Below are 25,938 nucleotides of genomic sequence, written 5' to 3' on the forward strand. Positions count from 1 at the left end.
GTCCATCAAAGTCTCAACTGGCAATCATGCTTCAGGTTGTTCACGTACTATTGATTTTTTTTTTTCCTTTTTTCTCGACCTATCACAGCCGATCTACGCGTGTTACTCCATTTCCCTAACAAATTTTATATATAAGTTTCCACAATTTTCCTAGTTAACTTGCCAAGGCAGCTACACTAATGTTTTATTTTCAATGTGCGTGTTTTGTTCTCTTTCTCTCTCACTACGTGATTGAGGCTCGAATGTGAGAAACATGAAAAAGCTTAGATTACGTCGGATTTCATGTCTTATGAAGGTGATGTTTATCCTTAATGCATCAGTCTACTGCACTTTGCGTTAAAGGAGATTTAGAGCGTATGGGACGCTGCCCGATTCAGCTGGCCACCCAAGGGTTCCCCAGCGAACGCGTCTTCACACGGAGAATTTGAATAAGTTACAAGACGATCGCCGCCAAGAGTTTTCTTTGATCACATCGAATCCATTCGTATTTAAGTACAATTTTTCTTTCTTCTCTCCCTTATGAATAAAGTAAACCTTATACAGTAGATAGTTAACGATAAGTCCATTCTCTCAACCCCTCCGAATGTGTGGGGGAGGAAGGGGAGGGGGGGGGAGGGGAGGGGAAGAAAGAAAAATGAGATGGAGGAAGTGGTGAATGCTCTGTGACGCCGGCGCAAAAGAAGTTCAGTTGTAACAAGCCCGTTCCCCATAGCCTGTGCGTACAATCTATTACAAGGTGTACGAGGGCTGGTGAAATCAGTCGCATCCCGACCTTACTGGCCGCCCAGCTTGATCGATTTTTTTTTTATTCCCCACTCGTTTTATTTAGTGCTCTTCGATCCCCCCCTCTTTTTGGTAAATTGGCAGTAGTCAGGAGACCATTACATTGTTTTCGCATCATCTCCCTCAACTATATAACAAAAGAAAGTCCCCCCCCCCTTTCTCCTTTCCAAAAAAAACTTAAAACAAAAAAAATGAATTCACATCAACAAATGCAGCGGGTCTCCGAGCTGCGGATGCGTCGATGGGGTCGTCATGAAGCGGCAGCCAGTTCCAGCATCAGCGCCAGCGAACTGGAACTTTCGCTGCGTTCCGCTTCTCTCAACACTTCGTTCTCCACGACGGAGACCATCTGCGAAACTGCCACCACCACCTCGTCCCCATCGACGAGAGAGAGACGCAGTGGCGGATCGTTCAATGTTACATCACGCACAGCATCCACGGCCAGTAGTGATTCACCGGTCAACTTTGAATTCTGCCGGGCAAGTAGCAGTACCGGCCAGTCTAACTATCACGGCGGAGGTGGCGGATCTCGGGCGGCATCTCCGCTCCTAAACGGAAGTTCACCGTGCCCCAGTCCGACCCCGCGTAGCCCGAGGAGTCCGATGACTCCACGCAGTTCACGCAGTCCGTGTCGTTCGCCCAGTAGCCAACAACCTAGTCCCGGCCATCAGACACCGACGTCTGCAAGTCCACATCCTTATTCATCTAGAAGAAGATCGGGTGTGGCGACGGGAAACTTAGCGCGTTTAGCATCGCGTCGATCGAGCCGCGATTCCGAGGTCGGAGAACCGTCACCGTTGCAATGCGTTCGCAATCATCAGCGTAGAACGTCAAATTTTCTAGAAATACCTGGTGAGTTTCAGACATTTTTGGGGATGTTAAATTTCCGATGTAATTTTGTGCGATCGCGTTTCTGTATAGTCGCAGGACAAAGTTGGGATGCTACAAGGCTGACTAGACTTTTAGACGCATCCATAATCGATGCCTATATATACTCGACAAGACGAAGAGGTTCACCTTCGTTCTGTTGTTGGCAGTGCAAGTGTTTGGGTGACGCAAGGCGGTGTTGTCACGAAGGAGTTAGCCATCGCTAGAAAGGGGGCCACGCTCTTTAACGCATTAAGTTTAGATGTCGAACTTTGAAAGTTCAATTCTATTTACTCTTTCGTGTTAACGCTTCAAAGTATAGACCGTATTTTGAATAAAACAAAAGAACGCGGGCGAATGGTGAGGTTTAAAATGAATGTACAAATTCTATTGAACTTAAGATTTTTAAATAAAAGAACTGCCGACGTCTTTGTGGGTTTTTTTTTGTAAGGGATTCATTGGTTGGAATAAAATTGGCCCATGAAATGTATATGCGCTCTATACATGTTGGGTTTAAAAATAAACACGCATTTAAGAAGAATTCGCATCGGGGTAAAAAATATTCATGGCTGTATAATATCCTCGTTGAAATGTCTATACCATTTAAATCCAAGATTAGCGATAAGCTTTAAAACGGCAAATGTAATATACCATAACAGATGGTACCTGTGTTCGCCTATATAGTGCACCTGTCTCATTCTATTATTATTCGGGTCTGTTGCTGCATTGCGGAAATCTCTTTCCCCATAAAGTATAGAGATTCTTTTAGCCTATTTTACGTGTCACTGTGTTCTTTTTAAAAAAACATCAGGCTTTATGCTATCTGACTGATTTAGGCCTTTAAAAAAAAGAGGAGACCTGATCTGATACAGCGAAACAAACAAATGAGTAAATATTCAAATGGGCTGTGTGGGCAGTATACACAGCAAATCAAAAGATGCTAGATGAGGCAGAATCTATAAATGGTCACTTTCGAGAGCGGCACGAGCTATGAAAGAAGAGAATGTCTTAATATTTATCGTGTCGCGCACGCGTACATGGAAACCATACGTCCAAGAGGGATACGATATAAATACGGCGACTATTTTTGCAAAGCTCGTTTAGAAAGCGTCGTGGAAAGTGAAAATAAAATGAAAGACTAACAAGAAAAATGTAGTGTGGTTCCACCTTTTAATAGAATTATTGCGCGTTTTTTTTGTTTTTCTTCCTTTCGTCGTGAAAAGGTCGGTGCTATACGCGACTCACTGACTTGATTAACTTGCAGCATGAATATTCATTATCAGAACGGAGGCAATTACAAAAGCTTTCGGTGTGCTGCATAACTGGACCTCAATTAACTTTGCCCTGCCGACTCGTATTGACAGTTGGGTACTAAAAAGACGCAGGCAGACATGGAAGCTTTCAAGTCGGCAGAACAATGGCCTGCTGGCCTGATTGCTGTCGTCTTTTCATCAGGGAGGTCTAGCTCGATTATCTTTAGGAAAACAGCTCAATGCCATTCAATCCTCGTCTTTATCTTCCGCGCCCATCTCGTCGGCTTTTAATTGCAAATGTTGATGTGCAGGTATAAGACACAGCCCGATTGCTTTTTCTTGAAAAATGTGTCCAATTTCTTTCATATCATTTGCATAGTATTCCGTTTTACGTATAGGAAATGTCCAGGCCAACTGTCAAGCATTTCAACATTTTTCTATTCCCCTATCCTCTCCATATCATTATTTTTAGCTATATTTATCTTTACCAATTATTTTGCGTTTGTCTGAAACAAGCTTTTTTTTTGGAGTGCTCGTTGTTACCTTAAATACAGCTTGATATCATGGATAACAACCTGCGTTAGGAACAATGTCGTTTACGTCTATGTCTCCAACTAGGTCCATTCTCGTCCTAATTACCTGACAAGAGAGGGGCCACAGAGTCTTCATTAGTTTATCGGAGACTATTCTGTTGATTTTTCCAAGAATGAAACCACATCTTTTCAGCGATTTGCTCATTATGTCGTTTCGTATAGATGTATAACATCATCGCACCCCAAAAACTCAGACTCATTTCTTTAGCGAGTCTTGAAGTGGCAGCACGTTATTGAAGGGATGAGATGTTTGCACTCGCATTGACGTAACGGGGAAACGCCCAAATAATAAAAGAAAACAAAAAATTAGGCGGCCCTTGGATGCGTTAGACGAGGCTCTGGTGTACTTGTCGTTTGTTCTGAAAAGTTGCTGTCAAAACAAAAGGAAGAATAAAATGCTTTCGCGTGATTGATGTGCATTACAACCTCGAAAGACGATCCTTTTTTGATTGAACGTTGAATGGTTTGGTCGTAACGTATATATATATCACGGGTCTTGCGGCCCACGACCGGCAATCACCAGCAATAAAGCCGTTATGACACATCAATTCACTGGAGATTGGTTTTCGGTGGATGGAGGTTGTATGTATATACGATTGGAGACACTTTTCTAAGCAAGTCATAATTCTAAACATGAACACGCGCGTTCGATTGTTTTCGGTCCGTAAGCGGATCAAATTCCCCCGGCCGAAAAGAAGGGGACGCTTTTTATTTTGAAAAACATCGACGTTCTTATTACGTTTTTAAAAATCAAGACCATCCAATTGCAGCCGCGGAACCTTGAACATACGCACCAATCGTGTTTAATGAAACAAACAAAAATGAGAGCGGTTTTTCATGAAAATGTCCCTACGGCCCAAAGGCTTGCCATCAACATTTGCATATCTATAAAATTATGCATTTAGAGAGCAGTTTCCTGTTCTTATCGATACCGCATTTCAACGGCAAACGGTTTTTTTAATGGAGAGAAGAATCTTCACGATTAACCTACATAGTTGAAAGCTGTTGCCGCGCTGCAAGCAAAAAGCTGTCAGAAGGAAAAAGGCTTCCCAATTTCCTCTCTCCATTTTTTTTTCTTTCTCTCCGCCTTTACAGAAAAACTTATAAGCGAAACCATCTGGTTTATGTAACTTTCTCTCTCTTTTTTTTTTTTCCAAGCGGAGCTTCATCACGAGGCTACGTGCACTTTCCGCTCTCTCTCTCTGGTCTGGCTCACTTTGTTGATGCAGAAAAAAAGCAGCAAGAAAACGAGAGAGAAAGAAAAAACAAACCGGCACCAAATGTCCCGTAAACTATCTGTTTACTACCGTCACAGCCAACCATTTGAAAATAGCTACCGCCATATTCACATGGCAAAGATAATGACTTTGGCGTGAAAGTAACTTGTTACCACCTTAGGGCTATAGTTGTTCTTTTAGACGTACAGTGCGTCGCCTTTTTTCTTGATCGGGCGTTTTCCATTTCAAAATGTCAGACTTTATAGATTTGATGCTGGTAATACTTTCTCTTTAAAAGTATGTATAGATAATGAATCAGGCAATTCTTAGTTAATGGCTTACATCATAATAAAGCGAATGATTTCTTTTCATCCGCATCCAATTTGAATCACATTATCGTTCAGTGAATTCTATAACAATTTATTATATACAAGACATCCCAAAAATTCTAGGTATTTAAGTTGTATACAGATCTTTTAAAAGACCAACTGCTTGTTCCCACCTATATACGTGTTAATCGTGACGTAGAACACGTCGCGCAAATTGTTCAACATACATTATGCAAAACTTTGTTTTGTTCTATATATAGTTAAATGATGAATGTCGGTATAGATAAACAACTAAGATGCGAGCGCATCAGACAAAACAAACGTTTTATTTTCTCTTCTTTCTTTTCTTAGCGAACAAGTAGTTGATGTTCTATACGTCTTGTTTGCCAAACAGTTGACTCTATTTGCGAAACAGATGTTGTAACAGAGAGCGCAACATGTTGATCGATTTATTCTACGATGTTATTATTTATTTATTTTGTTTTTTTTGCTATGGATTTTTTAAAATATTTATTTCTTGTTTCCTTTACTTCTCTTTTGTTTTCGTTTTGTTTTTTTTTTGGTTCTCTACTGTTTACGTTTCGGGTCATTGATTGTGTGCCGTGTTTGTTGGCCGTTTCAGACCCGGTGCATTTCCGTCCACGCGTTTGCAGCTTGCCGGAGAACTCGCGGGCGCCGTACAACCCACGCTCACGTGACGACATCTACCGGTTGCGTAACTTTTCCATCACGAGCAAAGGCGTGGTGAATCGTGGCGATGCAATCATCTCGCGCCATTCGCGTTCCAACACCAGCATCAATTCCACGTTGACGGCGTAAGTACTACTACACATCTAATGGAGATCCTTTTCTTTTATGATGTTCTTCCATTGCCAAACGAACTTGGTGACTACAGACGTCCGAACGCTCCGTGTTGTCCTCTTTCTTTGATGTCTTCTCGATCGATTCGCAAGCAGATAGAAGCGAAAACGCCAATGAGCTCAAGCCAAGTCATCAGACTAAAAGATTGGATATAACTCCGTCTACAAGCGTGATTAATTCGATGGCTTCGATGCTGTCTTCTTAGTAGATTGGCGGCCCTCGGCTAAAATAAGATCACGGCCATAGACTTTCCTCGGCACACGAGGACAATCATTTTTCAATCAACTTGATGAAGGACATGTAGGACATGTAGACCTATATATGCGTTAGCGAATTAAATTTTATAACCCGTTGATAGCGTCTGATGCAAGCGAAAAGAATCCTTATTGTTGTATTGATTTTTATTCATATACATAGTCTTTCTTTGGCAAGGCTTTTATTTTTTTTTATGGGCCCACATCGCTAATAAGTTTTTTCGATGGCAACAAACTGATTATTCAGAATTTCCGGAAGGGAGATTGAATCGATCGTGAGATCTCCTTGATGCACACGATATCATAGCCGTTCTCATTATTATTTTTTTTTCCCTCTTTCCATGTAAAAATGGGGATTTAGAGGAGAGACACGCTGTGATCCGCGTCATCTTAATTCCCATTTCCACCTCTGCTGCGTCGCGTATTTTTGATTGTGTGTCAACTCGGTTAGCTTTTGGTTAAAAATACCAAATCGATTTTGTTTAGTTTTGTCAAACGCGTGGCCATATACTATTCCGTAGTAGGCCAAAGAGGTAATAGTCTCATTGGGTCATCGAGCACGTCGATTGCGTTATAGACAAGCCATCAATATACTTTATAGGGGTGCAGTTTCATTCCAAGATCGATCTTGCATTCCAGCCTGGTATTGAGTGCGTCGTTCGTATCCCGACCAGATCGATACTCGTTCAATTGACACTGCGGATTTGTATGGAAATGTTGGAATCTTATTATTTCTCATACTATATATGTATGCAAAGTGTGTGGCGAGATTGTATATGCAAACTAGATTTCATAGAGGCAACAGGCGCAAAACGGAAATGTATAAATCCGTGTTACATCGAAATTGTTTATAGCATCCTATCATTGTGGCATTACGTAAAAACTGAAACGGACAATCTTGTTATGCGCTTGTTATTTTTCGTCTAGTACGTAACAGATACTGCGCAACGTGCAGTTAAAGGTATACAGAAAACATTCGAAATCCACTACATTTTTTTGAATAATATCAGATAACAAGAACATTTAGCTTTAAGCGTTGAAATCACATTGTACATTTTAATAGGCGCTTAGTTTTATTAAATTGTTTCTTTTTTTTTTGTTGCTTGCCTTTAACTATACAATAAATTCGGCTGAAATGAACGAGATCAAAGTTTTCTCCTGACGTGATGGCAAAGGTAAAAAGAAGCCTTTCAAAGTTTTGAATGACATTAAGTTGGCATTTGGTATGACGATCCTGGGTAGGTTAAACAATCAAATTCATTTGTATAGTTGGCGAAAGACTGGCAACAGGGGACGCACAGTTTGCACAGGTGAATGGCGCAGTATAAAGAGGAGAAGGAACTTCTCGGGTTGCCATTTCTTCCACGTGCACACAGTCACTGACGTATTGATCACCTTGGCTCCTGGACTCTACCAGCAAAACAAAGAATAAAAGAAAAATAACAACGTCACCCTCCACGCTGATGTCCTTACGCACTACGTCTACCGAGCCTCCCCCACCCCCCAAAAAAAAAAGTCTTACATCTTTCCTGATTTTTTTTTCCCCACAACATCACCTTTTCCTTTCTATACCTTTTAGCGATTGTGAGTGTATATACCCGTACTGATCGCGAAGCATTTGGAAAGAAAAGCAAACACAATAATCACAGAAAAACGGGGGAAATGTTTGCTCGTCACTGCCAGAAATCTACTGGATCGATCGTGATATTCTTAGATGGACACAGCATATCTTTGTAGATCGGTGGCGTCTAGACGGCCGAGAAATGGAAACCGAGAATTGAAAAGTACCCATATCTATATAGTTGAGCTGATCGTAGCCTCAAGACGAAAAAAAGAGGAAAACTAGCCCTTATTTTTGTATTTGTACAATTGATACATCTAATCTTTTTTTTTTAAAGAATTGTTTCTTGTGTGTGCTCAGCATTTTTACTCCCACGTTCGAAATATAAAAAAATCCCTAGATAAATTTTAAACATGAAAGTTGTTCTATTTTCAAAGGGTATAGCTTAACACGCTTTCCAGTTTGTTATGTGTTTTTTCCAACCGCGTTTATTGCCCATTCTTGCAGTACGAAAAACAGTTAGATTTAGCCACTTTGTCGGTTTTCGTTGGAAAGTCGGTAAAGGGCAATGCTAACGACGTTACGCAATGCGATAGTTTGCAGTAAAAGTAGATGTATATACTGTATACAGCAGTGTATCGACGAGCAAATTTAGGACCTGTTCTATTACTATAGCAAAAACTTCGAGGATCTATTTGTTTGTGGTTTTCTTTTAGTTCAAGTTCTGTTTTTCGTGTATATATGTTCACCAATATACACACAGTCCCGGATGTCGTTGCCGAGCGATTGAAGTTGGTGAACCATGGCTACGGGCATTGACGACAAGCGACAGTCCGGGATGGAGAGTGGGACGATGGACTTGAAGCGATGAAAAAGTATAGTCCTTTGAAGTTAAATCTTGAAAGGGGGGTATATATATACAGGCTAGCGCTTCTTTTCTTAGCATTGTTATTATTTACTTATTTTTTTTTTCTTATCTGAATAGAATAAGCCAAGCATCTAGACAGTACAAACAGACTGTACGCAACAGGTATATAGGACGCGGTTCTTATGATTCACGTTGCCATGACAACATTCTCTTCCTTTCCAGCTACTTTCTTCTACGACCTTAAAGGGAAACCCGACTCAATTGGTCTATATAGCCTTATTGAATATGAAAATGGATTTCATATTCTGGTAATCGAGCTTTAGTTTTGGCACCAGCTGTGTGTATCTGTGCGCACAAGAGTCAACACAGCATGCCAGTCGACGTATTATATAGAGGATAGCGTTGGCTTTGTATTGTTGGTTTAGAGCACAGGATATATTAACTGCACAGCGACCAACTCTTGTACCCGTTTCTCAATGGACTCTATATAGTTGAAAAAATAAATAAATAATAATAATAAAAAAGAAAACAAAAGCAAAGCGAAGCCCATCCATCAACCAGACAGGGCTCGAGAGTCAGTTCGAGGGGCTTCAGATATAAAAGGCTTTCAAGTCATTTTTTCCGAAGCTACGAAAAAGAAAAATGTGAAGAGAATGCGGATAAGAATGCAAAACCAACAAAGAAAATGAAAGCACACACATAAACAAAACAAAAAAACGTTGAATTGGCAATTGAAATTGAAATTATTGTTTGGTTAGTCCAAATAACACTCGGCGTTTGTAAATTGCGAATCTCTTGAAATGTCACGTCGTTTTGTTCAACTCTACAAGACGTGCAGAAAAAGGCTCAACTGATATAAGCCTGGGCTAATCTGAGATGCATGTATCAGGTATAGATGATTATTCAGGGAACACATGACAACGATAACATTATTCAAGAGCCCGTCGAGAGACTCTCGCTGGCGAGTTGCTCAATCTGTCATCAGGACAAATAATCGATCGGTGGGGTTTGCTGTCCCTTTTGGCGTATACACCACAAGGTATTGATGGAAGCAGGACTCTTTGTTTTTTTCAAACTGAGATGAACAGGGTTTAGTCAACGAATCTAAGTAAGAAAATGGCGGTTTTATTCAACTGGAAAGTCCTTAATGAACCATCGATGTACAGTTCGTATAGAACACGCGGTGCAGGATTTTTTGAATTTTCACAAAGCAGTTCGCTCAAGTGATTAGACTTACTTTGAACTGACGATGACCTGTCAAATCATTTCATTCAACTTTCGAATCGCCTTTGTTGTGTGTTACAGGTTGAGCAGTCGGAGCGGAAGGAGCCGAAGCGGTGAGCGATCATTCGGCGGGTCGTGTTGTGGTTCCAGTTATGTCTCGTCGGAAGAAAGCAGCGACCATTCCAACACCAAATATCGCGTCGTCATGCTAGGTACGTAATCAGACCACATTTCCTGTTTTTCTTGTTGTATTTGACTATAGGTGTCGTTACAACATTTGATTTCGTTTACACGCGGTGCGACGAGCTACGGCTATCCTCCTTATATAGGCCAATAGGAAGTCATGTTTCATTTCAAATAGTTTTGCTGTTTTGTTTGCGTTCAAGATATAATTTGACTTATTGTAAAAATTCGAAATACGTATAATTCTATACTTTCAAATGATTTCACGACGTATATAGGTGCAGCCGGTGTAGGCAAAACGGCGCTAGTGTCCCAATTCATGACGTCCGAATACATGAACACCTACGACGCCTCTTTAGGTATATGATGAACTCTTTTTATCAAAAACTTTATCTGTGACTATGACTGAGCACGTCTCTATAGTATTCCACGTATAGGAAAACGTTAATACCCGAATACCTACCGTTTCCCTTTTATTATCCTGGGTGTACTTAAAAAATGCGGAAAAAGTTTGGGAAACTTGTGTGTATAAAGAAGTTCTGATTGATGTGACGTGTTTCATCCATTTATCAGGACGTTGGGTTATATCCAACACACAATTTTGGAACGTTCCAATTATTGCATGCGAAAACCATGCACCACGTTTATATATAATATCCAATTTAAATTTCTTCTGCTTAAGTTTCTAATATTGATGTGCATCGCTGAAATGAAGTGAACCAAAGGCTTTTGATGAAAGACAAACTAATGTGTTATGAAACTGATGGGGTTCGATTGACGGGTGACGTCCGCAGATGACGAGTTCGGTGAGAAAACTGTCAGCGTCCTTCTCGATGGCGAAGAATCTGAAATGATTTTCATCGATCACGCCAGCGCGGAGATGTCGGTAAGCTTTCCGTTATTCACCTACATATTTTTTTTAAATAAACGATGCGAGGAATTGTATGGACTCCTTCGCTTACCATATAATAATGGCTGTTAACGTGACACATTGTTCCTTTTTGTTTGTCGACCTATTGATTAGCTTTCCAAAGAAATTGTTGACTACAAAAACACGCCAAAAGGCAAACAAACTATATAGAATTCTGAGAATAACTGGTTAATTAACCTCTTTTCTTTTTCCTTACATGAAAGATGTTTCTTTTTCTGATTTTCTATTGAATGACCAGACCGAATGACTATTATTAGGAATAAGAAAAGACGATAGAAGATGACCAGGTCCAAGAATTCCTTATAAAAAAACAGAGCAGCGTCTGTAATATCAGTTTTCCCGTTTCATGGTTCGCAATGAAGCAAGTTAGCTGATGGTTAGCCAGCAAGCTCGTATAGTCTCTTTCATTTGCTATAAGGATGAAGACGCTAAAAACGATTAGGCCAAAGTAGACCGGGTGCTATGGGTCAGGGCAACGCCATTCATGTATATACACCCTGTTGATTAAATGTCAAACGACTAGGATTTTCCTTTTCCTCTTTAGCGCTAATTTACTTCTGTTAGGTCTCCTTTTATTACTGCCAGTCCCTTCCCCCTTTTTTTTAAACTCATTCTCCAAGGCTAACAGTCAGTGAGTTATGGACGTTATTCAAGATGACACAATCAAATAGTCAATAGTTTACCCACGGCTATACGCAACGTGTATAGAATGCCATTACGTTAATTCCAACACTGTATTTGTCGCTCAGCAACAAATCTGAGGCGAATCCTGAGTTAATAGGATTATTATGAATTATTAGAGTAAGATATGACTGCTGTTCGTGTATATAGCAAAGTTGGTCCTTTCCATATAGTCTATATGTACTAGTTTCATTCGTCGTTAGCGTCAACCTCCCCTGGACTCATAATGCCACATACAAAGCCATAAGTCTTAAGTATAGGATCCGTTTGGAGTTCTGTTCCGCTTGCTAGGAGAGTATAAAGTACCGAGTCTTGGTTGCGTTGACAGGTGGAAAATTGTTTGACGACCTACGACCCGCACGCGTTCGTCCTGATCTACTCTATAACGGACCGTGGTAGTTTCCAGTTTGCCGAAGAAGTTCTCAAGTACCTGTGGCGGGAATCGTGCACCAAGGAGAAAGCCGTCATCCTGGTTGGCAACAAGGTGGATTTAGCCCGATCACGCATCATCAAATGCGAAGGTAGGCGACATTTTGTTTTGATACGAAAAAAAAAACAAAACAAAACTCTACTACATGAACTTTCCCATTCCGGGGGCAGATTTCCTAAGGGCAATCGATGGCAATGGGGCCAGAAAATTAAGATATTAGCTCTTACATCCTATGTGGAAGAAAGCTGTGCCGTCTTCTCTGTTAGATTTCGTTGTATTTTCTTATTTATTAGTTATACTTGAGGCGTTTGTAGCCGCCGTATACCAGGAGACTAAAAAATTCGGCCGAATGGCTCATTGCAAATAGACGATCCATATTCATTAAGAGAAAAACGATTACGAGGAACTCGCTTCTGTATATACATCATTGGGCAAGTTTATCATCGTGCCCTTTTCTTTTATTCGCCCTGAACGAAATGCGGTAAAAGAAATATACCTATATAAAGGCACGTCGATATAAACTGCAAACAGCAGGGAAATGGAAAGAAACGAGCAAATAAAATGCTCTTCTTATATTATACTTTTCTTTAATTGCAATCCATTATGCAGGGAACGAACGATTGCTATTTACCACTCTAATTCTCTATACATAATCGTTTAGACTAAGTTTGGTTTTCAAAAGTTCTTCTGTCGCGTGGAAAACGCCTATACAACTTCGACGAGTATACCTTCATTCACAAGGAATTCTTTGTTTGAATAGACTATTGACTAACATTTGAATGGATCCTCTGGTTGATGATGAACGAAAATTCATCTTCTATAAGAAGAGGGAAAGAAAATTTCGGCAAGTAGGGTATGATAACCTGACAAGATACAAATCGTACTTCTTTCGAAAATAGGTACAGAAAGCGAGAACCTGTGGGAAAATCAATACGTGAACATCGACCAGCTCGGGGTCCATTATCGCGGTGAAGCAGTCAGAATTACAACGTTACAGACCCACCTCATTGATGCGAGGGGCGGTGCAAGTGTGTAAGAGGAACGTGACTAATGGCCATGTGTATTACATTTCCCTCCATTTATTTTTCTTCGTGTTCTATACGTATGGGATGACGGTTTCGACCCAGACGGACGTAACAAAGAAGACCTCGTATCACCTGCGCTATACATATATGCTACGTATATATACAGAGACGATGTATTGTATGAATAATCCATCGTTCCGGTTCATTAGATGTTTAAGGGGCACGCCCAATGACGCAATGTCAAACACTGCATAGAGAAGTACGGCATTGGCAAACATTATCTCCGCTTAATGAATAAACATTCACAATGAGAACATAATTGGGGCTAAAAAAATATGTATAATCTGGTGGTTAGTCATCTTAATTACAAAATTATAGTCGATATAAGGTTGTATAGCTACAAAGTTGCACAGACGCAACATGTATGAAAATGTATAAAGGGCAGCTTTAATGCGTGCAGCAATTGTCAAACATATTGTTTTGAATATTTTCTTTGTATTGGACTTGCGTGAATTCAATTGATCTTCAGTATATGCGTCTAGACATATATATACTGCCGTGAAATTAGTGCGCTATACCATCTGAAACAATTACAGATGGTCCGAAGCGACAACCGTATGGGTATTGATGGTCTCTAAAATCTCGTCCGGTAGTATAATATAGCCCAGCTTGCTATAACTTCTATTGGACGTAAGGGTGCGGATCGCTGCCTCACTGAGCCAATGCTGCAAAAAGAACATTGAGCAGATACAATAGATATCAACATAACAATGCATCTTTGTTTGCAGCTTCCTGTACAAGGCTTTATATACAATGTATAGGCGAATGTTATCAACATCTTTTTTGCATTTTTATTCAACAGTGTTCTACAAAAAATTGTGAATGATAAAACAAAAGAAGATCAAATCGATCGAGTCGCACTATACGCCTCGTATGCAAAATAGTGAATTTATTCGAAAATGTATTAGATATATGGAGAGTCACTATGGTTACGCGATTGTACGGGATGAGCTAATATTTTTCTTGTCTCTCCTTTGTTTTGCCTTTCCACCCAATAAAGATGGCAAGAAGCTAGCCACTGAGCATGATTGCAAGTTCATCGAGACGTCGAGTGGTATCCAACATAACGTGGACGAACTGCTGGTCGGCGTCCTGAAGCAAATCCGATTGCGGGAGGATCTGAGCAAGAAACGTCGCAAAAAGAAGCTGATGGGAAGCGGTTCGCGCACGTCTCTGTCGCTCGGTGTTGCCCGTGACATCCTCCAGAAGATGTGTCTCCAAGACAATCGATCTAAATCATGCGAAAATCTTTTAGTTCTCTAAAAAAAAAATGTTCTTTTTTAACAGAAATTTAAATCCTTTTTTCCTTTTCAATCCCAGTACATTGTTCACGGATTGCCGTTTTCTCCCGCTTTATACTGGTCCGATATATTAGACACTTTAGAAGTTGCCGGTCTTGTTTTAGCCAAAGATTTTCGAAGCCTATATAAGCGTATACTACATATGAAAAGAGCTCTCATTACATCTGGGGATGAAGCTGTTGAATGCGGCCTGGCGATGACTCAACAAACGATTTCATGACCAATCAGCAAAACTATTGTATACGTCGCTGAGCATCACAATTGATTCAGTCGGTGGTGGCCATTATGGTTTTGTTACGTTGTCCGTGTGAACGATCTGCATATATGGTTTACAGTGGATGCTGTCACATCACAACGGCGCTCTGCTGACAGCGTTTTTCTCGCACCAAATTTATAACTACACAGCATATTCATGTATTTCAATAATCATTCCTATATACTTAAACGATTTTCTTCATTTAACGATCACGCTGGCATACGATTGGAACAATTTTTCAGTCTCTCCTTTTGTAAAGTACGTTTTGTGGTGGCATAACTGTAATTTTAATTCCTTTTCGATCTAAACCTTGGTAAAAACTTTCACGGGCATTCTTTCATAGACCGTAACTTGCATTGCTTAAATTCTTGATGAATTATGTTGGCTACGATGGTTGCCTGCACACAAATTAGAGCAGGAAATAGCACTATAGCAGCACTATCGTCAATTTCTCTTCCAAAGGTGGACACAATCGGATCGTTTTGAATGTGAAATGTGCTGGAAGTAACTATCAAAGTTAATCTCTCAATTTTCAAATTTAGAATTTTTAGCTTGAGGGTTTGCACGGAACATTCATTTATTATCATTTTTTTTAATGTAAAAAATTGCATTTTCTCTTATGTCTTCTCCTTTGATTTAACGACACCTCCACATCTCTTCGCAGAGATTCGACGACGGCCAATAGAATGGTGAGCCATGTTTTCGTGTACAATGTCAGGCAACGTTTCATAACAGGTGGCATTCAGATAAAGTCTTTCGATTACATCAGTGTAGACTAAGCATTTTTTTTTAAACCAAACGTGCATGCAAGACTGTTCGGCAGTATACGATAACTAGCTTACGTATAATAAAGGGATTATACACACACAGCTTCGGTGCAGTGTGTAGCCCATGAATGAATGGCAGTGACAGGAAATATTTTCGATCTCCATATCACCAAACCCCTAAATGCGTAAAAAAAATACATCGTCGGTCTTTATCCGATACGAAAGGCGCACGTTATTTTACTTCCCGCTTGCGTTGCGGTTGGGTTTACCCAGACCAGCCTCAATTCTTGGCCTTCTCCGATATTTTGATGCTGTCAGCTGTATGTCCTTGTATTTACATTCACCTTTTTTTATTATTTAACTATCTATTCAAATAATCTGCTGTAATTTTTCTTCCTTCTTATCGAGTAAGGAAGAGTACCATATTTTTACGAGTCATTTAGCCTATTCTCCTACCGACCTTGGTGTTGTGATCCTCAGCCATTTCGTCATATCTTTATGATTTTTACGTTTTGGATGAAAAAAAAAAGAGTCTTTTTTTTTTGTGTAATACACATTATGCACGGAAATAATTGGAAGGAGGGGCTCCATTTCATTTTGGAACCAACAATAAGAACATTGTTTAGGCTAAGCATAGACATTCTTCCTCGTTCGATATGACCGTAATGAAGGATGCGTCCACAGGATGAACAACTAATATGACACTGATATTGAGCAACTGGGTAACAATGGCACAGTAAAGACACATCTTTGAAGGCAACTTCACGGTCGATTTTACCTTCATTAGAATCTTAAAACTGAGGTGGAAATTCATTGAAGTCAAGCGTAGATTTTGAAAACTGTAATCAGCAGAGAGGCCCTTTGTCTAAACTGGTTCGGTTTCGTCTAAATATAACGAACATTCGATCCGTTTAAATTCGTAGTAATGACATCCCAAATGGAGTCAGCATTTTGGCATTCAGCTGTAATGCTGGCTGTTCTATTATGAAAGATGAACGTACACCGATTTAATGCATCTTTCGTGTTCAGAACAAGCTCTCTTATAGCATCAAGTCATTAATATAGTTCTGGTAAGCTCGAATTATATATAGCTGGTGGCATTACACGTTTGCTCCTAGCCCTTACGAGGTCTGCGTTCGCATAATGCTCTAACTTGTATGGTTTAAAGTGATGAAGAAAGTTAAGCAAGCTGACGTAAGCAACTCCTCCTACGTCCAAAATCAACCGACTACTACCCAAAATCAAATAGCTGAAAAGCAGAAACCGCTAGACATCTTCTTTCTATATACTCAGGCAATTTTTATTGCCTAGACATCCATATTGACAAACATCAACATGCTTTAACCATTACAAAGATGATGTGAAGCATGAATTGCTTCCGCCTTCTGTTTTCATATTTTGAAAATTCAAAGGGAAAACCAGAGAAAACATGTTTGTTTACTTGGTCACCTGCAAAGAAACAGTCCGAATCCAACAAACGAAAAGAAAGGTCCAGTTTTCATATAATTTACCTTTGTTTAACTACTTGAAGCTATTTTTTCTTATCGTCTTTAGCACGCCAAAGAGTATAGTCATAAAATATAGCCTTAAAACGCGGTGACAGATTATCATCGCTAACCGACTGTCAGTGCCCTATAACGTGGAGAAAACTAGGCCAAGTGGAATTTGTAGTGGATAGCCTCAAGCTCTAAAAAGACATTCGATTTAGGATTTTTAAGGCTCGATTCAATGAATGTGATGAGAGTAGTTCCACTATTGTTTGTATGGCAAGTTTTTCGTGCCAAACCGCACCCAAAACCTCAACCTGGATGCTATTCGCCCCCCTCAACCTCGGAGCAGTCTCCCCCCCTCAACCTCGATGCTATTCGTCACCCCCGCTAGCTATGGCGCTATCGAAAACGCATACGCCCGCTATTTGAAAACACCCGTCAAATTCTGCCACCTGGCGGCGAATCACAAAGCTCGGTCATGGAGCTACTAGATAGGAATTCAAGACCCCAGGGCCACTAGCGCCACTTGTGTTTGGTTCCGAAAATTATTTGTCTGTCTCCGCCAGAGTACGCTTTGAAAGGTACGCGGAACAAACCGTACGTTTTGAACTTTTTTTTCGATTTCAATTTCAATCGCAAAGGTTGGAGGTTGGCATCATGTCGTTGGACATCATTTTTGAAAATTGTCTGACATGTGGATCCTCTAGGAAATTTCACTGTTAGAATCTCACTCTGCGACATGGTAAAAACTGCTTTTAGTTTGTTTGGATCGTGAATTAAAATGAAACGTTCAAAAACGTTCCGCGTACCTTTCAAAGCGTACTCTGGCGGAGAGAAACAAATAATTTTCGGAACCAAACACAAGTGGCGCTAGTGGCCCTGGGAGAGTTTTGAAATTCCTATCTAGTAGCTCCATGACCGAGCTTCTGTGATTCGCCGCCAGGTGGCAGCATAAATCTGACGGGTAGTTTCAAAATAGCGGGGCGATATAGCGTTTTCGATAGCGCCATAGGGGGGGTGATGAATAGCATCCGAGGTTGAGGTGGGGGGACGACTAGCATCCGAGGTTGAGGTGAGGGGACGATTAACCCGAGGTTGAGGTGAGGGTGACGGATAGCATCCGAGGTTGAGGTTTTTGCTTGTAGGGTGCAGGGGAGACTTTTGGCACTAAAAACTTGCCATATGTTTGAGTATTAGCAAAGTCCTTTGAAACTCGTTGAAACTCTCTTTTTAAAAATTCAAGGAAAAATGTCACATTCCTCGAAATTCGTTCTAATTTGAATTTATTGTTATATATTTTGGTTAGTGTTCATTTTTTGGGGTCTGTGGCTTTTCCTAATCATTGGCAAAAAGCTGCTTTCCTGTTTTTACTTTGGTTCTATCGTTTTTCGCCGTAACCGCGTAATCCAGTAAACTATAAGGAGAAAAACCAAAAAGCGACCGACAAAAGATGACAAAAGTTGAATCTAGGAAAATAATTGTTTAAGAAAGTACCATCAGTTCCCGCTGCTTTCGACGTCATTCAAAAATTGCGTGAAAAACTAATTTAATTGAAAGGAACGAAATTGCTGTATCTTATAAACATATGTTTATATTTGATCACCATAACAAAATTCAAAACGCAGATAAGAGTATCTTCATAAAGCCATACACATATTGGATGCACAATGCAATGGATGACCTGGAAAAGTCTTCGCATGAAAATGTTTCACAGTATATATACACTCTCGTTGATTATGCAGTAAAAATTCAATGAAACAAAACTGAGCCAAAATCCGCGATTAAGCAAAGCCAGCTCAATGATAAGACCGACCGACTCGGTACCAGTTGACTTCGCGGCGCAAGTTATCGTGAGTGTTGGATATGGGCGGGAATCCCAAAGCCCTTGCTGTGGGAGGATATCCGAACGGGCGCTCATAATTATCGTTTGCACGTTGAGCGTAGGTGGGCCGAGGAGGACCATAAGAAGTGGCTGGCTTATTTTTCGGCTGCTCGAACTGAATCTGTTGGCTAAACGGATAAGGTAAAATCGAATGCGAGACAGGGTAGATGATCCCATAGAAGGGAGGCAGTGCCTTGTAGAGAGCGCCTTGGCCAGCATACGAATTTAATTCGATTTTCATCGATTTGGGTGGGTTTAAGGGAAGAACGCTTAGATTGGCGGGCGTTTGAAGAACCTCTGATGTTAGCGCTGAATGGTTCAGAGCTTCGCCTGAAGGGCTGATCAGGACTTTGTCTGATGATGGTATAGAAGAAAGATGTGGTATGGCAGGTTCAAGTGGCAGCAGAGATAGAGGGGTGATCGGGTAGGACGATGGAGCCGATGGGGCACGTACAAGTGGATAGGCGTGTGGAATGTCTACGGACTTTGGAGGTGCAACAGATGACGGTTCCGGTGCTTCTGTCTGAATTTGAGGTGGCGTATTCACCAGGATAGTGAGGAAAGGTTCTGCTTCTATTTTGGTATCTACGGAAGGATCCTCTAGAACTTGGCTAGTCTTAATGTCATCTGAATTCGTTTTAGTGTCGTCTGTAATTTGTTGAAAGGATGGAGACGCGTCCTCTACCGAATCCGAATTGGATGTGTCGATGTTCAATGGTGAGGCGGACTGTTCGGCCTCCTGAAATCCACTTTTTATGGGAGAATTAGATTCACCTTTGCTCGTGGATAACCCGCCGTCAACGACGTCCGTTTTCAATGCAGGAAAGTTGGCAATCGTTGGCGTGAAGGATTCGTTTGTAGGAGTGATGGGATCAGTTGCTGTTTGATTCTTTGGGTAATTCTTTGTCGAAGTCGGATTGTTGCGGATGACCCGTTGGGTGTTGGACAATGTCTTCGGTGAGTGACTCCTGCTGTCAGTCGAAAAAGAACGTACTGGATAGACGCAACAAATCGATAGTTGCAGCAAAATAATACAGGCCGAAATCACTAAACCTTTTCCTGGCTAAAAGAAAAGAGTTGGGTTTAAATAATGTATATGGAATTTTAGATGCTCTTTTCTAATGAGCTTCTTAATTGAATCTGATCATGGGATCAACTTACGTTTGAAATATTCATGGTGAAAATCAGAGTCGAGTTGCTTGCTGTCCTGCAGTCGATAGTAGACGGTTTGAATCTGGTGGACCCATTAGTAGTGGACAAGCTTATATAGCCAGCTTTTGTTAGTTTCTAGTCATTTCTTATTTCTCCACGCTTTTGTAAAGCTGAAGAGCAGCCGTCTTAAAATATGGCACCAATGTTGCCTATGTAACGGAATGGCCGTTGGCCATCATAGCTTTAACTAAATGCCGACGAAAGGGAAACCTGGACAAGGGATTGAAGTCATCTGCCTGCCTGGAGCTGTACCAAGGACCCTCAGCAAATGCAATTTCCTCCCAACAAACCAAACTGATTTCTCTATTTAAAATTATGCTTATTATACGCCATAAGTTGTTTTTTGTTTTTTTGTTATTTTTTTTCTGAAGTGAAAACCTGTCAAAATGACGTTATCTTCCTGTACCGAGGAAAAAGTTTGTCTGGGAAGTGTTTCTCCATTTTCAGTCATTATGCGACACAAACCAGAAAGTTTTCTGAAAACATAACATATTGTTTCATTACATATTTTTTGTTTGGCGAAATTTTATACCTAGATACGATGCGTATTTGTCCCAACGCAAGTCTTGCCAAGTACTACATGGGTTTGCAGTACTTCCTGGACAATACTATTATTATTTTTTTAAATCATATTTCAGGGTTTTCTCGAGTCGCCTACGGTCATGGCTATCACGACGAAATGTATATACAAACGAGGACCGTATTGTTGATAAGAAGTCGTTTTCGTCCGGTCAGTGACTGGGAGAGAACGTCGCTGCAGAGATTTTTGCTTTCACTTTCGATTGGTGCATCAAAACGAAAGTGATGCGACCTATATGGCGTTGCAGTTGACATTTACGGATGTACAGTCTCCGTCTCACCTTTCAAGGCCTTTATTGCTGTCCGTTTTCTGATCTTACTTTTTTTTTTTTTCACTTTCTTTGGAAAGCGTTAATTATTACATAAAGAGAAGAGATTCTTTCTCGATGAGGAATGCAGAGAAACTTAGATTCCCCGCGGGTACACGATATGATGAATAAAAGAGTGCAAACACAGGGTTATTAGAACTGCAAATCGGGACAAAAAGCATTTTTCGTAAATTTGTAATCAAGTGGGATAATTTTTATGAATAATGATGTGCAAATTTCAAATTAAACGGAGCAATGCGTAATTGAGCCAATGCACGATTATGGGACGTGGATTATCGAGGGAAATGCCAAGCTACTACCCGCTCACTGAAAAGATAACATTAGCCCGCATCCATACTCTTTTTCAGATAACTAATCACAGCGTGTACACAAAGTGACACAGAACAAACACAACACACACAATCGAAAATTTCACTTGTGTTTAATTGAATTTCAATCTGATTCAACCTGAATAACCTCAGTTAGAATCATGGCAAAATTCTTGTAAAGTCAAAATCGTGATGTTGATATTTAGTTCCTCGATTAAAATATAAAAATTTAAATGCCTTTATTTTTAAGACACTGTTTGACATAATATTTTACTGTTGGCAGAAATTTTCGAAACTGAAATTGGAAACCTTTTTTTTTTTTTTTGGCGCCATTATTTCCAAATACGTCTGGCAACCTCTAATGTAGCGTCCCTTAAGACAGTTTGTGGGCTCTTGTCGTTTGTTTTGCAAAAACACTTCGAATTTGTTCGGGTTTATTCCTATTTTAAAGCCTGTTTAATTGCTTCTTTGCATTGAAAAATAAAATCTGTCACGCCTTTGGTGAGTCTGATTTCATATTTTGTATAAATTGTAGTATTTAGAAATTTTTTTTTGAAGTCACTCTACATGATTTCTAGGACACAATATGTTGGATTTGTTTTTTCGCGCTCATTCATTTTTAGTAATTTGTCTGCAAATTTTATTTAATTCTGTGCAGGATAAGCGTTTGGTCTCCATAAGTTTCATCCCAAAATGGGAATGTTCACAGAAAGTCCACTGTTTGATGATCCCAGCCTGCCGACAGGTTGGTATCGAAAAGTTGTACAGCGCCAGACGGGAGCTACAGCAGGACAATGGGATGTTTATGTCTACAAGTAATATCTAATCCACTGTTGTTGTTTTTATTTTTTTAAATTTTACACTAAATTTTTTATTTCACTTTACAGCCCAGAAGGGAAGAAGTTTCGTTCTCGGAATGAGTTACGGACACATTTCAACCAAATTGGGTCCACTATGAATTCTGAAGATTTTGACTTTTCTGTTAAAGGAAAAGGTCATCATAATAAAGGTAAGAGCCCAACCAAAAAACATGAAGCTGAAAATAGCAAAGAAAACCAGGTTAGCAAAAAAACCATCACTCCTGTCGGTAGAAAAAGTAATACTTCTAAACCCAATGTTACACCTATTGAGAGACCAAAAAGAGAGTTAAGGAAACGTTTGCATAGTAAACCTGAAGAACAATCAACTCCAAAGCGAGAAGACGTAGAAGTTCATGAGGAAATGGAAGAGAAGGAAGAGGTGAGCAATGTAAAGCTGAAAGTAAAGGTGGGCTATACGGCCACTGGAGCAATGATTCGGCCTTCTACGAATGGGAGCCGCAAGAAGAAACGAAGATTTAGAAACATGCACGTGAAAAAGAAAAGAACAGAGACGAAATCCGTTTCGAAGCCACCTGTGTCTTCTGCCAAGCGAGTCAGTCCTGTTGCAACAGTAGTTGTAAACGACGTTACAAAAGAGGGGACCGTGAGCCCAAGAACCAGATTAACAAGTCAAAGAAATAGAAAGGATAAAGCGACAGAACCAGTGGCTGGGCCGTCAGGCCTGCAAAAAGTTAAGCGAAGCCCTCGTCGTATTCTAAAGCGGAAAGTAGGAGGAGTTGTAGCAGTGGGTGAAGGAGCGGATGATTCTGAAGAGGACGATGATGAAGATTTGGATTATGTGTGCAGTCTCTATCCAAACAAACCGACTGTTGATGTTGAAGACGCCGAAATTGAGACCGGTGTACCTGAACCAGCTGAAGAGGCTTGCGACCCGCTACAGATCAACGAGGAAGACGTAAGAGCTGCAAACTGTGAAGCCAACCCCACTGAGGAACTTCATCCATGTCTTCAACCCTATAGCGAACCGTTAGTGTCTACTAACTGTGTCCCCGACGCCACTATTTTTGCCTCGGCAGAAACGGACCCTGTTGAAATGACTGGCGCAGACACAGTTGCCCAGTCCAACGAAACTGAAGCTACAGACGATCATATGCAAGTAGTCGTGATTGGTGATACGGTAGATGTGCATAATTATGCCAAACCTCACTCGCAGTAACCACAAAATTTTCAGAATTCTTTTAAAGCTGTGCATTAGAAACACAGATGTTTTAATGACAACCAGGTTGATTTTCAAGGACTTTCAATTCTTCATTCATGTCACAGAATCTGTGTTCTCCTTCTCCCGTTTATATGACTTGACTTTTTATTTTTTATTTTTATCTCTCGATACATTCTTGTCAGCCTTCCTGAAGTGTGGGAACACAAATAATAATCTTTCTAACGAGTTTTCCAAATAGCCCGACAAAAGACTTGTATCCTCATTCGCGTTTTTTTTTCCTGTTATGTGCGCTATCCATTTTACATTTTTTAAATGAAAAAAAAAAAGCCTACCAACAACTCACCCCACGAGTTCTATCGTCGTGTGTGCTTGTGTGTGTAAACCAGTTGATACATTATTACATGATGAAAAGTCCTGCCAGAAAAATGCCTATCTTTTCGTCTTCAACATTCGGGTTTTTATCGCAATTGCACATAGATATTTTATATTAGATGATTACTAATGGTAGAAAAAGAAAATAAATCTCTGCTCTCCCCATTGCAGATGGGCCTGCAGCGACGGGAGAGACCAGCGGCGGGGGAGAGCAGAGAAAGACCAAAAACAAAGCCCCAAATGTCAGCAACATTGAAACATCAGGTACATTTTTATTTGTTCAGTTGACTAATTATTTCGAATCAGGCGCTTTTCCTTTCAATATTGTGTTCAATTTGTCTTCGTACATTTTTGTTGCATTCTGGTTACTTTGGCTTAATTCTAATGCCCTGCTCTGCCATTTTAGGCAGCGCGAAAAGGGCAAAGTTAAAACGAAAGCTGGATGACAAGATTGCGGTAAGGACGTCCTTAGCTTCGTCAGCGCCTAGGCCGAAAGTAGCTGCTTCAAAGAAACTAGCAAAGAATCAGACAGCGACCGTTGCAAAGAAACCCGAAACGGAAGTCATTCCAGTGGAAGATGATAAGAAAAGTCGTTACTTTTCTCTGCCACTAGATGTTTTACCTCAAAGTAAAGATCCGCGTATACCGGCTAACTGGGACCCACCTCGGTCGCCCTACAACTTCATACAAGAGCATCTTTATCGAGATCCTTGGCAATTGCTAGTAGCCACCATATTTTTAAACAAAACAAAAGGTTTGTTGTTTTAGTACTTCGACCTTTTTGTTCTTAGTTTTTATTTTATTTTATTTATTTCCAATTAAATTTAAAAAAAAAATGTTTTCTCTGTGGTTTAGGTAAAATGGCTGTTCCATTAATTTGGGAATTTTTAAAGCGCTGGAAATCGCCTGAGATTGCGCGTCAAGCTGACGTGATGGTATAAAGCTATTTTTAAAAAATTATTTTCGTGTTATATTCTAAATAAGCCATTTCTCATTAAACTTTAGGAAATAGCACAACTAATGAATCCGTTAGGACTGCATAAGCTTCGTGCTAAGCGTATCATCAGAATGTCAGGTAACTTAATTATTACAGAACGTGCAATTTAGATCGGTAGACATGCTTAACACGCGGTTACTTTATAGAAGACTACTTGAAAGGAGAATGGATCACGCCTTCTGATTTGTATGGTATCAGCAAGTATGGCTCAGATTCGTACCGAATCTTTTGCCTTGGACAATGGAGAGATGGTAAGTAATTTGTAACATGCTGTTCATGCTATTACGGTATCTGCGATATGGATAATGTTTCTTTTATTAACATTTTCTCAAGTTCGACCTACTGATATCATGCTGAGAATCTATCAAGATTGGCTATTTACTAATCAGAAAGCCCTCAAATTATTGGAAACGTACCAGAGCCAATGAAGGGATGAGACGTCGGAAGTGTAGGTTATGTGTGTATTATAAACGCGGAAAAAGCGCAATTGTTAACTTTTTGGCCTTATACTTCAAACAATGTTTGTGTATCGAATAAAGACATTTTCAATCATCATATTTAAGCAATAATTTATATTAAATTCTAAAGAATCATACCAGAATTCTTCAAATGAGGGCTCGACCTACCTTGTAACTTGGCGCCACTGTATCACTCCTTGTTTTTCCGATCTCTCTCGGTGAAAAATGTATTAAGCTACAATTCAAACTTAAAATTACAAATATGGACCAAACTTTGAAAAAGTTTACTCCAATAATGTAGAATTAAATGGCAATATTATTTTTTCCCCCCGAAACGTCCATAACTACCGAAATAGTTAACTGGCAATAAAGAATTCCTGTAAATTTACTGTTTTTCAAGCCCTGTGCTAGAGTGGTTGCCATATAGTAAACACATAACTAGATTTAAAATTTTCAGAAATTAACCAGCAGAGGCCCACAGTTCTTTCAGGCAGTTAGCAAGTTGACTCATATTTATCAAAACTTTCTGTTGGTTTGCCAATTGTTTTTGTAACAGTCAACCAGTTAATTGAAAATTAACTGGTCGTGTGTAGGAGGCTAGGAGCTGTCTGCTTTTGTCCCCCTGTCCCGTCGGGTTTCATCAAGGTGTCTAATCGCGAAGCACCACCATATATATGCAATCAACTATTTGCATGAGCATAATCGAATGTGTTGTTGACTTATCATGTATCGACTTCATCGTATTTTTGTCGAATTTCAGCGTTAAATTTTAATCGTAACGTGCAATTTTTAGTGAATTCCAAGAGGTCAATTTTTTAAAGCAAATT

General features: G+C 40.1%; 3 protein-coding genes across 4 annotated transcripts; 2 read left to right on the forward strand and 1 right to left on the reverse strand.

The window, feature by feature from the left end:
* The first annotated feature begins 311 nt into the window (after positions 1 to 311).
* On the forward strand, positions 312 to 16,016 carry LOC116924634. The gene is made up of 8 exons (XM_045172634.1): positions 312 to 391; positions 737 to 1,635; positions 5,665 to 5,857; positions 9,892 to 10,022; positions 10,272 to 10,352; positions 10,788 to 10,879; positions 11,934 to 12,126; positions 14,121 to 16,016. The coding sequence occupies exons 1-8, from the start codon at positions 312 to 314 to the stop codon at positions 14,381 to 14,383; spliced, it is 1,932 nt and encodes a 643-aa protein (XP_045028569.1). The 3' UTR covers positions 14,384 to 16,016.
* A 2,489-nt stretch (positions 16,017 to 18,505) lies between these two features.
* LOC116924635 lies at positions 18,506 to 20,126 on the reverse strand. Its single transcript, XM_032931156.2, has 2 exons — positions 19,978 to 20,126; positions 18,506 to 19,879 (listed from the first exon to the last, which is right to left on the reverse strand). Exons 1-2 carry the CDS (start codon positions 19,990 to 19,992, stop codon positions 18,731 to 18,733), a joined length of 1,164 nt encoding a protein of 387 aa, XP_032787047.2. The 5' UTR covers positions 19,993 to 20,126; the 3' UTR covers positions 18,506 to 18,730.
* Positions 20,127 to 21,584: 1,458 nt separating this feature from the next.
* On the forward strand, positions 21,585 to 25,208 carry LOC116924636 (methyl-CpG-binding domain protein 4). Of its 2 annotated transcripts, XM_032931158.2 has the most exons (9): positions 21,585 to 21,745; positions 21,903 to 22,059; positions 22,132 to 22,253; positions 23,828 to 23,920; positions 24,063 to 24,410; positions 24,512 to 24,591; positions 24,662 to 24,731; positions 24,800 to 24,904; positions 24,987 to 25,208. In XM_032931158.2, the coding sequence occupies exons 2-9, from the start codon at positions 21,938 to 21,940 to the stop codon at positions 25,079 to 25,081; spliced, it is 1,035 nt and encodes a 344-aa protein (XP_032787049.2). In that variant the 5' UTR covers positions 21,585 to 21,745; positions 21,903 to 21,937; the 3' UTR covers positions 25,082 to 25,208. The 2 variants fall into 2 exon arrangements, with proteins under 2 accessions (XP_032787049.2, XP_032787048.2); XM_032931157.2 differs by lacking the exons at positions 23,828 to 23,920; positions 24,063 to 24,410; positions 24,512 to 24,591; ... (1 more) ...; positions 24,800 to 24,904; positions 24,987 to 25,208 and having other exon boundaries at positions 22,132 to 23,710.
* The last annotated feature ends 730 nt before the right edge of the window (positions 25,209 to 25,938 follow it).

Source organism: Daphnia magna, linkage group LG4 (assembly GCF_020631705.1).
Source record: "Daphnia magna isolate NIES linkage group LG4, ASM2063170v1.1, whole genome shotgun sequence".
In the NCBI taxonomy this organism is placed as follows: Eukaryota; Metazoa; Arthropoda; class Branchiopoda; order Diplostraca; family Daphniidae; genus Daphnia; species Daphnia magna.